Source organism: Anabrus simplex, chromosome 9 (assembly GCF_040414725.1).
Source record: "Anabrus simplex isolate iqAnaSimp1 chromosome 9, ASM4041472v1, whole genome shotgun sequence".
NCBI classification, from domain to species: domain Eukaryota; kingdom Metazoa; phylum Arthropoda; class Insecta; order Orthoptera; family Tettigoniidae; genus Anabrus; species Anabrus simplex.
The window spans coordinates 106650974-106666108 of record NC_090273.1 but is presented as its reverse complement, the minus strand read 5'-3'; the positions used below and the strand labels follow the sequence as shown (position 1 = coordinate 106666108).

The 15135-nt window shown below is 39.5% G+C and overlaps 1 protein-coding gene across 1 annotated transcript in view; it reads right to left on the bottom strand.

Annotated features, from left to right (window-relative positions):
* Positions 1–15135, bottom strand: part of nompC (no mechanoreceptor potential C) — a 653999-nt gene that overhangs the window by 255862 nt on the left and 383002 nt on the right. Inside the window, exon 5 of the mRNA XM_068229166.1 lies at positions 11932–12132. Within this exon, the coding sequence (XP_068085267.1) occupies positions 11932–12132 (201 nt within the window). The remainder of the gene's footprint in view (positions 1–11931; positions 12133–15135) is intronic.

Genomic DNA, 15135 nt, shown 5'->3' with positions numbered 1-15135 from the left:
AAACTATCTCAGTGTACATGTATTAGACACTAGAGTGAAGTCTTACGTTTCGCAATCTTATCTAAAGGTAAGTAGAAAACGAAGGAGTATCTGTGTTGGACATAATTTTGTTTTTTTACCACGTGCAAATAAGGACGTGTTTAGAAATGTTCTGGAAATCATTTTTCATGCAAGTACAAACTCCTTGTTTCCAGTGTAACCGTCCAGGCTTCTCCAGCCATACTAATTTAATATAATATCATTTTACGCGATATCATTTGATATCAAGTTTATCCGCCATCGGCGATTATTCGTAATAACATATTTATTCAACGTCAATCATTTGTAATCAAGGCTTTTTGGAATCATATTGTATATATGATAACATCGTTCTATTATTTAAATTATTATATTAGGTAGGATAAGAATTCATTGTGTTGTAAATACGGTCAATATGTTAAGACATGGTTGTTTTCATTTCATCTCATGTTTGTGTATACGGAGGGTTATTCTTGAAGCTTGGGATTTTGCGTGAGTCATGGGTTTATTTTATGACCAAGGCTAGTAAACAGCGACCCGTGCGCGAGGCTTGCAAGCTGGTCAGCTATATCATCGCCACGCATTCTGGACTTGTCCAGGAAGAAGAGAAGGGGAGTTGATGCTTCGATCTATCGAATCAGATACTTCGTTGTATATGAGTTTTGAGATTGAACTGTTACCAAGAGTGGGGGTGAGCCCGGATATATACTGATTCTCAACACGAGAACGAGACCTGACAACCTTACAACCTAACGAGATACTCCATCAGTACTATTTCTACTGTGAACATCTACTTTGAACGACGTGATTTGATTTTTGAAACAGTGTGTGGTCGCTCCGCGACATAGTTATTTTTGTACAATGTGTTGTCGCTTCGGTTATGTTGTCGGATCTACGAGAAACGAAACAAGCTTATGGCTTGTGTGATATTCAGTAAATATTGTGGACGAAGAACTATGTTTAGTTCAAGTCCATGGAATTTTGGTACAAGTCTGTACCGTATAAATAGTATAGCTCAGTTGGATTGAGATTTCTACTAATATGGAAAAATTCATATCTCTGAATTTTCTCCTCATACGATAAACGCTGATCAGTTTTTACAAGTATAGGGCCAATGTCTAATTTAAAGACTAAGCAAATAAGGAGTGTTAGTCAAGATAGCCCATACTACATCAGAGAAGGAAGGAAGGATGTCCATGGAGCAAATTCTACATCGAGAAGAAGAGAACGAGTAACCACGGAAACCAGATGACTTCAACGGAAGCTGCAATTGGTGAGCTTCAATTAGATAAAGCAAGCAATAAGTAAATTCAGTAAATTAAATTCTAAATTCCTCCACGCTTTAAGGAAACTTTTCCGATTCATCTCATTTTTTGTATAATAAATTCATTTGTATTTTATATTGCGTTAATTTTCTTTCTTAAGCGATACTTAATGGTTAATTCTTTAAAATCCTACCCCTGTGATCTAAGTATAAGTCTCTATGCTAGTAAATATAAATTTTGGTTTACAGTTTTATTTAAAACTGTAACCATGGCGCCCAAACATTACATAGAGAAATGGGGAACCATGGAATGTTAATTGTTTCTTTTTGCGTGGCAATTTGCGGGCAAGCCACAAATAGTTTATTTAATATTCATGTGTCCCAAGATAATAACTTTCATCTCCCCAAGTGTTTTGGACGAGAGGGAACAGTTACACCAGAATGTTAAGACAGTGCATAATTATTGCATGTTCTTGGTGCACGGAACAGCTGTGTTTGCAGCACTGCATTGTGATAGATCATTATCATGATCTGGAATGAACATACAGTAAAGAATCTTCAGTTTTATATAGGCTTTCGGAGTTGTCTTATCTGTTATACGATCCGCATTTGTAATATACGGAGGTCTACAAAACAAGACATATTTTTTCTTGCAATTATAAATGTTTCTAAATAGCATCTAATTATATCAGTTATGTAAAAACCTCTTTATTTTATATTACTTATAATTTTTGTGCACACATATTAAGAACTTAAAAGGTATATCCTCCCATCACATTTATATAAGTAAATATTTAGTTTCCTCTATAGCCTGTGTAGTCTCCAAACAATTTTGTAATTTTGATAATTTCTTTTTGTGTCACAAGCCCAATATATTACTAGAACTAGTAGTCATACCCGTTCTTCGCACGAGAATTTGCAATGGATTACATGTCTCCTTCATGAATTTTTGCGAAGTTACATGCCTGCATTCAAACGTTTAATACTGCACATTCAACTAATATTTTTTAAAGCACGTGGCAGTAACGTGCAGCACGATAAAGCTGAACAAAGTAGAGACAGAATGAGGACGATTGGAGAGTTTTTGTGCGGTACAGTACCTGGTCTGAAGTTGTGCGAAATACTCGGTTACTTATTGGAGTGGCACTGTACTTGAAGACTCACGAAACCCGTCGTTGATGATGACCTCCATTACCCTGTTCTACCGAAAATAGTAAAATGGTTCTTTAGCTCTTCGCTATGCACTAAGTATTCCACGGGACTTGGACTAAAAATCCGATTTTTCGTAAGCGTGTCCGTTACTTACAGTCGTACGATAAATAGTATACCAACTCAAACCCCGTGGCACTACATCCCTTGAAGGGCCTGGCCTACCAAGCGACCGCTGCTCAGCCGAAGTCCTGCAGATTACGAGGTGTCGTGTGGTCAGCACGACGAATTCTCTCTGCAGTTATTTTTTGGCTTTCTAGATCGGGGCCGCCATCTCACAGTCAGATACTGTAGCTCGTCAATTCTTATCACGTAGGCTGAGTGGACCTCGAACTAGCCCTCAGGTCCAGGTAAAAATCCCTGATCTGGCCGGGAATCGAATCCGGGGCCTCCAGGTAAGAGACAAGCACTCTACCCCTACACCACGGTGCCGGCATAAGTTCGTATACGGCATAAAATAACGGAAATAACATATACTTAAACGTTTGTTTCATAATGTCTTTTGATTGACCTAATTTAACAAATATATATTAAGGATGGTCAAATATATTTTGTGGGAGTGTAAAATCACTGTTACGATCCTCCTATTAACCCCCAGTATATTCAGGGATTTAGAAATGAATTTGGTCCTAAAACCTATTCAAGGAAAGGCACACTCTAAATATGAAGTTTGGTAGAAATATATCCAACAGTTTTGTACCTATAAGAACTCAGACAAACAGACAAACAAACAAACATACAAACCGACAGACACCAAAGCTAAAAATATGTGGAAGGTCATTATTAGTCCTGACACGGATAACTGTACGAAAATTTCGTCAATATATTCAATCGTTACGATTTCATTTATAAATTAATTAAAAATGACCTCTGAAACAAATGTTTTTGTAGTCAGCTATTCAGAAACGAAGTTTTATCTTACAGGCCTCAGGGTGAGGATTTTCGTAGTAACCTGCTCACATTTGGAGGGGTCGAAACATCTAGTACTTCTCTCACATGTGAATGTTTCAACATGATCTTTAGCGGACACTTCATGCACTGTCCTTGTAAGATGAGTGTGTTAGAGACTCGATTTATTAAACTCATCCCCTCTTGGGATATACATTTATAGGCTCTACACTTAGGAATGTCTTTGCATTTAAGTAACTGCTGGTAATGTTTATGTTTGTATTATATGAACTGATTTCTGAACCATACAAATTGAAGGTAGATTACTGGTTCCTTTACGACAAAATGTGGTCCATCAATATTCGAACTTGATTATTGTTTAATCCATGTCCTCTCAGGGTGCATGCACCGGTGCATTGCGCGGCGCAAGATGCAAAATATGACTTCGCTAGATTGACGAGAGTGCAGACCCCCACTCCTGGATTTTAAGCAATAGCACTGTCTCGCTCTTTCCCTACGTCTGTCTTACTCACTCCGCCTCTCTCCCCCTTCCTCACTTGCTCTGCAGCGCTCCACCAGCCGAGCAGAGTTGAGCGGAGCTTAGCCGAGTCGCCCCGAGACAAAACGCTGGTCCGAATCGAAGTGAACCGAGCCGAGTCGGGCCGGGTCGATGCACGGTGTACAGAACCTCTGCGCCTTGGTTTGCACGCGTGAGATTTTGGGCGTTTGGGAGTCCCTGGTTTAACCATTTAACGTTAGCATTTATACAAGTCAAAGAAAAGTAAATAATATATTCTGCAGAATTATATTCTGAATTTAAAACATCGTTACAGAGAAACATATACGGTAATGCCATTTAGTGAAAAAAATATCATATCCTTGCAGGAGTGTGGAAGGTAAAGGCTTCCACTATCCGTAACTTCGGATTTATATAGGGCAGAGTTGCTGTCTCCATGTCTGGCCGTCTGTGCACTCAGAGACGCCGACATGCTGGAATTTTGTTCCGAGAAATCTTCGGACACTACTACAGGCTGGCACATTTGAGCATCTTAAAATACCACCCGACTGAGTCACGGTCGAACACTACACACTGATCATTAACTGTAACGTTATGTAAAGGTAGAATGAATTATCTTCGGAAGAATGAGAAAACATGCAGACTGAATCGTATGAAGGATTCAGATGCGATAAAATATCGACGAAAAATATGATGACGGACGAAATGCCAGGGGAATCCTCGGTATATGCAGCAAAATGATCAAGATGCAATGACTTTAATTAGAGAGTTTGAAAGGCCGGTATTTTTCATACTTTCACCTATAACCCTATGCAAATTGAGGTTGCTAAGGAAATTTAATACTTCCAATGGTCTGAAAACAGTAGTGCGGGTTTAAAAAATTAAATTAACAGCACGTAACATCCTTGTGAACTTTCTAGCATATATTTTCGTACTTGAATTTTGAAAACGAGAGATACCGGAAGTTTGTATCTTATATTGTACTCAGGTTCGAAAATTCGTACAAAAGATGATACCGATTTGTATGTTAGTGCGAGAATATCTAATAAGAATCGATCCAAAGTGTTTTAAGATTGTATCAAAATGTATGATTCATGGTCCCTTTGGCGTAATTAGTTATCCTGCGGATGGTGCGTCTTGTAAATACTTCCCAAACGAATACAGAAAAACCTTAATGGAAATACCCTTTATAGAGGACGATACATGACACCTGTAAAAACTTTCCGGATCGACAATGACAATCGATGGGTGGTTCCGTCTAAACTGTTGGTTGGTAGTTTCTGAGCTGCTTGGGTGCATGGTTCGAACCATGTAGCCGTCAGTTTGGATTCATGAGACGATGGGTTCGAACCACACCATCGGTAGGCCTAAAGATGTCTTCCCGTGGATTTTAAGTTTCATAGCAGACGAATGCTCGGCGTGTACCTTAATTACGGCTACGGCTGCCCCTTTCCTTTTCCTATCTCATCGTTACCAGAATTCTATCTGAACTGCTGCGATGTTAAAACAGTACCACGGAATATAAATGAGACCGTAATTAATGGGGAAATTCAATGATCATATCAACATGGAAGTTTTATCCTGTTAAAACTGTCAAATACATGTAAAAATACGAAACTGTATCTAGAAATCATGGAAACGAAAAATAGTTAACTCAGTTATGATGAAATGTTTTACATTCCTCGAGAGAAGGTACGATAATGCTCCAGAAGCAATGCAGAGAGCCAATGAGTTCATCATGACAGAAAAATCCTGTACAATAATCTGATAACCAGTACATTTAAATCAACAACTACAAACGACTCGTTGGCTCAACGGTCAGCGTACTGGCCTTCAGTTCAGAGGGTCCCGGGCTCGATTCCCGGCCGGGTCGGGGATTTTAGTTAACTCCAATGACCCGGGAGCTGGGTGTTTATGCTGTCCCCAACATACCTGCAACTCACACAGCACACATATCACTAGCCTCCACCACAACATGCAGTTACCTACACATGGCAGATGCCGGCCATCCTCAGCGGAGGGTCTGCCTTACAACGGCTGCACTCGGCTAGAAATAGCCACACTAAATTATATTATTATAACTACAAATAGTTTTTCACGTCGGAAAGAAACGGCAGGCAATTGCAACACACTGTCAAACCACACGATGCAGACTGTTTGGTCTGAACTTAATCAAAGTAATGAAGTGTACATTGATGTACCGGGTTACTGTGTGTGTGATAAAATTAATACAGCATGGAAACGCCGACAACTGAGAGAATATCAGTAGATAGTATGCAGAATAGGCAAAGATAATCCGAGCGAGTTGGCTGCGTGGTTTGGGTCACACACCTGTAAGCTAGCATTCGAGAAACAGTATAGTGAGATACATGTAAAAAGCATGGCATAGAAACTTTTCATGAGACAGAAGACTAAGAATCGATTGCAGCCGAGATATTTGCTGGAAACCCAACATTCCACTCTCGGCTGCCCAATGAAGTATTTTTCCGTTACTTTGGGCCCTAAAAGAGACATCTTTCATAACTGGGACTGTACGTACTGGAATGAGAGTAGCAGCTTTGGTGTCCGGCTCCATGGCTAAATGGTTAACGGACTGGCCTTTGGTCCAAGAGGCCTCAGGTTCGATCTAGGCCAGGTCGGGGACTTTAACCTTCATCGGTTACTTCAGATGGCTCGAGCGATGGATGTGTGCGCCACCTTCATCAGTAGAATTCATTATAGGTAGTATATCATCCTCATAGATGCGCACGTCACCTATACATCATCGAGTCGAAAGACCCGCACGAAGCCTCTTCGGAGGTCACACGCAGCAATAATAATAAATACTAAACCGGGCAATTTGGCCGTGTGGTTAGAGGCGCGCGGCTGTGAGCTTGCATCCTGGAGATAGTGGGTTCGAATCCCACTGTCGGCAGCCCTGAAGATGGTTTTCCGTGGTTTTCCATTTTCACACCAGGAAAACGCTGGAGCTGTACCTTAATGATAATAATAATAATAATAATAATAATAATAATAATAATATTTGCTTTACGTCTCACTAACTACTTTTACGGGGTTGTACTTTAAGGCTACGGCCGCTTCCTTCCAACTCCTAGGACTCTCCTATCCCATCGGCGCCATAGGACCTATCTGTGTCGGTGCGACGTAAAGCCACTAGCAAAAACTAAAAGAACGACTACTACTACTACTACTACTACTACTACTACTACTACTACTACTACTACTACTACTACTACTACTACTACTACTACTACTAAATCCCTAAATAATGCTTAAATTGATATTTACCAGCTTAAAACAAAATTTACCTACAAATGAATATAAGCCAAAATAAAAGAATTGATTCCCTAATTTACATAATTTTAAGTAAAAATAGGATTTCAAAATATTTGCAATAATGTTTAAAGAATTAAAACTAGTGAAATATAACTTAAGGTGTATTTCATATTTGTTTTAATTTCATCATCATCATCTGTTTACCCTCCAGGTTCGGTTTTTCCCTCGGACTTAGCGAGGGATCCCACCTCTACCGCCTCAAGGGCAGTGTCCTAGAGCTTCAGACTCTTGGTCGGGGGATACAACTGGGGAGTATGACCAGTACCTCGCCCAGGCGGTCTCACCTGCTATGCTGAACAGGGGCCTTGTGGAGGGATGGGAAGACTGGAAGGGATAGGCAAGGAAGAGGGAAGGAAGCGGCCGTGGCCTTAAGTTAGGTACCATCCCGGCATTCGCCTGGAAGAGAAGTGGGAAACCACGGAAAACCACTTCCAGGATGGCTGAGGTGGGAATCGAACCCTCCTCTACTCAGTTGACCTCCCGAGGCTGAGTGGACCCCGTTCCAGCCCTCGTATCACTTTCCAAATTTCGTGGCAGAGCCAGGAATCGAACCCGGGCCTCCGGGGGTGGCAGCTAATCACGCTAACCTCTACACCACAGAGGCGGACTTTGTTTTAATTTACTGGTCTTTAAACTCATTTATTCCTGTTACCCTCAGCTTCGCTCCCGAGGATTTCGTAATTTGATAAAAGCAATCGTTCCTCGGTACTACACTGAGACATTTTCTGAAAATCCATAAAGTATAAAAACTCACCGAAAAATTGTGTTTCATTTACCTCAGAACCACTTTGTAAACCACGTTTGTGGTATTGCCTTTTGGGGTTAAGATGACCAGCCTACTGGTAGAGCTAACTCCGGGACATGTGACATGGAACACTACATGTTAGAAAAACAGTTCTCTCTTAAATCGAAAGAAAAAATGTCTTTCTTTATTTTTAAACGAGATTCCAAATACCTATTTACATGGCTGTAAAATTTTCAGTTTTTCAGATATAAGTATCCTCATCAAACTAATTCAGTCCCTTCACTTCTTTTCGCCCCCGTCCCCCATTAAATGTACTTCACGAAAACAAAAATGCGGGTTTCTTTATTTTTAAAGGAGATTCAAGGTACCAATTTTAACGCCTGTAACGGCTTCAGGTTTTGAGACATAAGCATCCTCATAAAAAATTCAACCCCCTTTTCACTTATTTTAACCCCCCGTAAGTGGTTTTCCGAAACCAAAAATTTGTGTTTCTTTTTTGAAGGAGATTCCAAACACCTATGTTCACGTCTACAACGTTAGGTTTTTTGATATATTATAGATGAATTAATTTTCAAATTTACTCACTTTCTCAATTCTTTTTACACCTTACGTAGATTTTCCTAAAATAAAAAATACGTGATTATTTATTTTTAAAGGATATTCCGAATACAAATATTCACGCCTGTAACATATTATGTTTTGAGATGTACCGTAAGTGTCCCAATTAAATAATTCTACTCCATTTTCAGTCTTATTGACCCCCCCTCCCGAAGTGAATTTTCCGAAAATAAAAGAAATACGTGTTTCTTTATTTTTAAAGGAGATTCCAAATACCAATTTTTATGTCTGTAACATGATACGTTTTTGAGATATGCTCATTTTAAAAACTCACCCGATTTTAACTTCTTTTAATCTCCTTAAGTGGCTTTTCCGAAAACAAACAATTGCTTGTTTCTTTACTTTTAAGGGAGAATTCAAATACCATTGTTTACGTCTATAAGATGTTAAGTTAATGAGATGTGCTCATTTTAAAAATTCAACCCATTTTCCACTTTATTTCGAACCCCTTGAGTGGATTTTCCGGAAACTAAAAATACGCGTTTCTTTATTTTTAAAGGACATTCCGTTTACCAATGTTCACGCCTGTAACATCAATTTTTTTCACATATAAGCGTCCTCATAAAAATAATTCAACCCCCTTTTCACTTGTTTTACCCCCTTAACTGAATTTTCCGAAAACAAAGAAGTACGCATTTCTTTATTTTTAAAGGAGATTACAAATACCAATTTTCAAATCTTTACACTGTTCAGTTTTTGAGATATAGAAAAACTCATTTGAAAATTTCAACCCTTATCGACGGAATACCCGAAAATCCTTTCTTAGTGAGTACCTACTCTGTAATATAAATTAATGTATCCCCAAAATTTCATTTCTTTATATCCAGTAGTTTTGGCTCGGCGATGATGAACCAGTAACTCAGTCAGGACATATTATTTTATGTATATAGATCAAGTCAATTAGTTTGTAACCTGAAAGAATTTACGGCAGATTGTTTTAAATTTGGTAGACGAAGACAATCTTCTTTTAACATCTTCAGGGAGCATGTTTCATATTCTGGAAGAGGTGACTAGAAATTAATGTGTGTAAACATTTGTTCTAGGCAGTGGTAGTTCTAGCAATGATCCGGAACGAGTATTAATTTAATGAAGTTTGACCATATATACGTGGGGATATAAGCAGAAAACAACTAGTAGATGAGAATCAACTGATTGGCGGGGTTGGGGGGGGGGGGGGGAGTACGCTCGTTTAATCATAACCACGATAACTTTCTGTGGTATAGTGTTGCAGTTTCTCTGTCTATTCATAGATTAGGTAAATGAGCATGCTGTCACAACAGTCAAAGATTGTAAATGAAAATATTTACATAATTTGTTATGGAGGGGGAGAGATACATCGTTAGTAGTGGAAAGGTATATTTTTAATTTTTTGAAACAGAGAATATACTTTTCTCATTCATGTGATGAAATTCTGTTATATGAACTACTTCAAAAGATACTTTATGAGTGACTTTGTGTTTGTCCCATTTTCAGGACCTTTAAGTTGTTTATTTTCCATAAATTGCATTTTTATACATGGTTATGCTCATGATGAAAACTATCGAAAATATTTCATGATTTTTTTTTGTTGTAGTGTATTTTGTTTGTATCTAAGCATTATCTAGGCGAACAATAAATTAATATATAAATTATCTCCTCGAAAATATTGCGCATAATTTAATTTTCAAAACAAAATTAGTAGTGTAAACGGAAATAAAATATTATGAATGCATATCTTCAAGAGTATTAAGAGTATGTTAACCATACACGTCTTCAAAAGTACTTCAGCTAAAGAATCATGGAAATATTGAGTTAATTGTAGTATATTCATAGTTCATATTTAAATTAATAAATTCGCAAATTGATAATCCTGAGTTCCTCTTTGTTCTGAATTTCGATGTGGCGCGCCCAAATTTCAGACTTCACTATTTTGAAATAAAAAAGCTAGAATATTGCCCGTCAAAATTTACCACTTAACAAACTATGTAATATCTATGACAGTGCATCTCAGAAAAATAATGCTCTTGATTTTAGTACAAACATGACAATATCTTGAAAAGAATTCACGGCTAGCATTAAAATATAGCAGTTATGATAAAACACTGTACTATATTCTCAGTATGTTAAACCATATTGATATAAAAACTTGTCAGTGTAACCCTACAGTAAAAGAGAGACAGGATTAGATTAATTATATTAGAACTTTTTAGAAGTGAAGCTTCCACGGTGTGTAGAGTTATTTAGATATACTTCCGGGTTGAACCTTGTTGTTGTTTTTTGTAAATTCCGTACAGTTCTCCTACGATTCGAATACATTGCAGTATTCTTTGTCAAGGCGACTGAAATACCCTACTCGATTCTAGGTAATCAGTCTCCCAGGCAGCAATCAGTTTGGATACTGCAGTGTATTCAAAACGTCGGCAAAATGTTTGGAATGTACAAAAAACAACAACACGGTTCAACCCGGAAGAAGAACTAAGTATATTAGATCAGTTTAAATTAGATACTGCTGTAATTGGGATAAAAATCCTGTAGCAAGCATTAAACTAAATTTAATTAAATTAATTTTATCGTGCAAACTTCATTTATGTGCAAAAATTAACATGCAAATTTGATTAAAAAATTACAGGCAGCTGCTCTATTTTTGCAAATGTGAATATTATTTTTTGAATGGTGAGTGTGAAAATTTTTTTTCAAGAAGAATGTATGGGTACTGAGCTATTAGACATTTAATTTTACTACTTTTAAGGTAACGAATGATGTAGCACACCCCGTCCTTAAGATCTGAGAAAATATATTATTAGTGATGGATTTGTTTTGTAAATAGTTTGTTGTCCGCCTCTGTGGTGTAGTGGTTAGTGTGATTAGCTGACACCCCCGGAGGCCCGGGTTCGATTTTCGGCTCTGCCTCGAAATTTGAAAAGTGGTACGAGGGCTGGAACTGGGTCCACTCAGCCTCGGAAGGTCAAATGAGTAGAGGGGGGGGGGGTTCGATTTCCACCTCAGCCATCCTAGAAGTGGTTTTCTCTGGTCTCCCACTTCTCCTCCAGGCAAATACCGGGATGGTACCTAACTTAAGGACACGGCCGCTTCCTTCCCTCTTCCTTGTCCATCCCTTCCAATCTTCCCATCCCCGCAATATCCCTGGCGAGGCCGCCTGGGCGAGGTACTGGTCATCCTCCCCAGTTGTATACCCCGACCCAGAGTCTGAAGCTCCACGACACTGCCCTTGAGGTGGTAGAGGTAGGATCTCTCGCTGATTAGGAGGGAAAAACCGACCCTGGAGGGTATACAGATAAAGAAGAAGATGAAGAAGAAATAGTTTGTTAAGGCATGCTTTAGTAAAGTGGTACTCACGTTTTGGACATCGACGTTGGTGCCGTAGTCGACAAGTATCCGGCACATATCCACATCCCTGCGCCGGGCTGCGATGTGGAGGGCTGTGTCGCCGTTGTCCGTGGTCGCCTTCAGCTGGTCCGCAGTCTGTTGGCCCAGCAACTCTCTGCACATGGACTGGTTCCCAGCCTCCACCGCCAGAAGCAGAGGGATCTTGCCTTTCTGCAAAGTAGTTACAGCAGTCTTTAGTACCATATGCCATGGGCTCCGCTTTCCGGCAATACCAGCCGCCAATCTGTTCTTTGACACAAAATTGTTCGTTAAAGCCGCGCTGATCGCTGTAGTCTCCTTCGCCTTCAATAAATTCAACGTGGAAGTATTCAACTCTTTTGCCTTCAATAAATTTAATGTGGATGAAGCAGACTCCTTCGCCTTTGATGAATTCAACGCGGAAGAAGTGGACTCTTTCGCCTTTGATGAATTCAACGCGGAAGAAGTGGACTCCTTCGCCTTTGATGAATTCAACGTGGAAGAAGAGGAGGAAGCACCTCCAGCCCCTGCGTTTGACGACATTATGCATCCCTACATCACAACACTAGACAACACTCAACACAGTAAGCACTCGACTGACAGCTCGACTCGCTGCCAAAATGTTAGAACTGAAGACGAAGTATCACTAACCCATTACAATATTGATGGCTCTGCGCAGGTCTGCACAGCGCAATTAGACACAAATAGACTAGTATTAAGCACGATGAGATATTGCTTAGTATATCACTCGAAATTATTGCGCGAAGTTTGCGAGGCATTGCAATGTACTTCGTCATGATAGTTCATTTAATCTCTTAGTATTCCATTCCCCATTTCTTCTCTTTTTATCTATTCACATAATTATTAAAAGAAATAAAACGCCTGCTCGCGCATGTAAACGCATATAAACCCAAAAATATTCTGTATAACATTTTTGTTGATCCTGTCTGAAGCACGTGAACATTTACACTGAGGATACTGCCAAACCACTGCTGCCTTGAGTAAAACTCTCCTACACTGATATTATTGACATGAAAGCTGTGTCATAATAAAATAGCTTTGGAAACCGTAAAAAGTAGAAAGAATAATTCTTTCCCCTGTAGACACGCCTATGCAGAAGTTCTATTGGCTGAACTGTTTTCAATCATTGTTTGACTCAACCCCTTCGAACTCCCCCACCACTGAGAAAAAACGTCTTCGTGTTCTCTTATTTGAATACAGATAGAAAAAGGAAATGGAGTGAATTCACGTTAAAACTGAAATCATCCTAGTGGGAAACCGATGTTAGTGCACATGGAACTTCCCTGAGTCACGGACCATATGCTATCTTAACGGGAACTGTGATGGTCTCAACATCGATTCGTGCAATCCAACTGCATGTCTCTTAGTTCCTTCCGTTCCACCTCCCACCGTACTCCCTCTCCAACCCCCCAGCCTACACCCCCCACCAGTCTGTGAGCTGCGCATACTACAAGCCCCAGTAGAAAAACATTTTGTTAGCCTCTTCTTTTCCTGCTTCCTCTTAAGTTTTAAGATGACAAATTTGACGCATTGTAATGCACTTCCCTTCCTCTCCACAGTATGACTGTCGATCTGCTAATAGTTCCAAAAGTATCATGTTTAACATCTCTGTAAGGATAGTAAAACATAAACTCGCTTACCAGGTAATCGGTCACGGCATGCAAAGCTTTAAGATAATAGCTCTCAATAAACAAGATATTAAGACATTAAAGTGATTCTGTCTGACCTTAATGTTTACATTCTCCAGTAATTAGTGCAGATTGAGAGGTGTCTTACCACTTATTTTAATTGGAAATTATTTTAATAAACGCTACACAATAGTTGAGGAGTTGAAATAGTAACGATATAAATGCCAAAAGTATGTTTTTCTGTTTATGGACAATATATATCTGATACAATTGTTTCTCATTTGTTAGATGCTTTACATTACAATAGCTCAGACAGATTTTCGACGGCGCTGGTGCTAGAACAAGACTAGGAGTTGCAAGGTACCGGGGTCGTGACCTTAATTAAAGTACAGTCCGGACAATTCGTTGGTGGGGAAATTGAGATCATGGAAAAAATCTTTACGGGTGCCGAAGGTGGAGTGCGAACCCACAATTTTCTAAATGCACTGTTACTGTGTAGCTATATGACCCTTACCGTATAGGTAACTTATTTTCTCATTAAATTCTGGCATTTATATCGTTTATTAACTTATCGATAAAGCACAGATAATTTACACATTTGCGTATTTTTCTTTTATATACGTACATAGCGAAACGCTGGTACTCATTAGAAAAGGAGATCTAGAGAAAATTCTGAAAGAGAAACGAAAGATTGTGAGGAAAATTCTTGGTCCAGAGAAAACTGAAGACGAATACAGACAAATTCCGTTAAGCAATAGAGAAAATATCCAACCTGCCAGCGGATATTAGAAAACGAAGATTGATATTTTATGGACACGTTCAACGACTCACAACAACAAGATCGTGACATACAGCAACAAAATGTAAGAGTACCATCGATCCAAGAAGTCAATAAGAATTTGGAGATAATTCAGATAGATATATCAGAAACATTAGAAAGAAATCTGTTCCGTAAAGAAGTAAACATATGGGTAGTGCGGCCAGGGAATGAAGTTCTAAGGAGACCAGGAACCAAGTGAACTGAAGAAAGGAAGATAGCCCAAGGAGAAAAAAAAAAATGGAAGACCAGAAAGGAGAATAATAAAAGCGCAGTGTGATCCAACAGGGTCCATACGCAAATAGTAATAATAATAAATATATAGTAGTGGTTAGTGTGATTAGCTGCCATCCCCGGAGACCCGGGTTCGATTCCCGGCTCTGCCACGAAATTTGAAAAGTGGTACGAGGGCTGGAACGGGGTTCACTCAGCCTCGGGAGGTCAACTGAGTAGAGGGGGGTTTGATTCCCTACTCAGCCATCCTCAAAGTGGTTTTCCGTGGTTTCCCACTTCTCCTCCAGGCAAATGCCGGCATGGTACCAAACTTAAGGCCACGACCGTTTCCTTCCCTCTTCCTTGTCTATCCCTTCCAAACTTATCATCGCCCCACATGGCCCCTGTAGAGCATAGCAGGTGAGACCACCTGGGCGAGGTACTGGTCATCCTCCTCAGTTGTATCCCCAGACCCACAGTCTGAAGCTCCAGAGGCGGTAGAGGTGGGATCCCTCG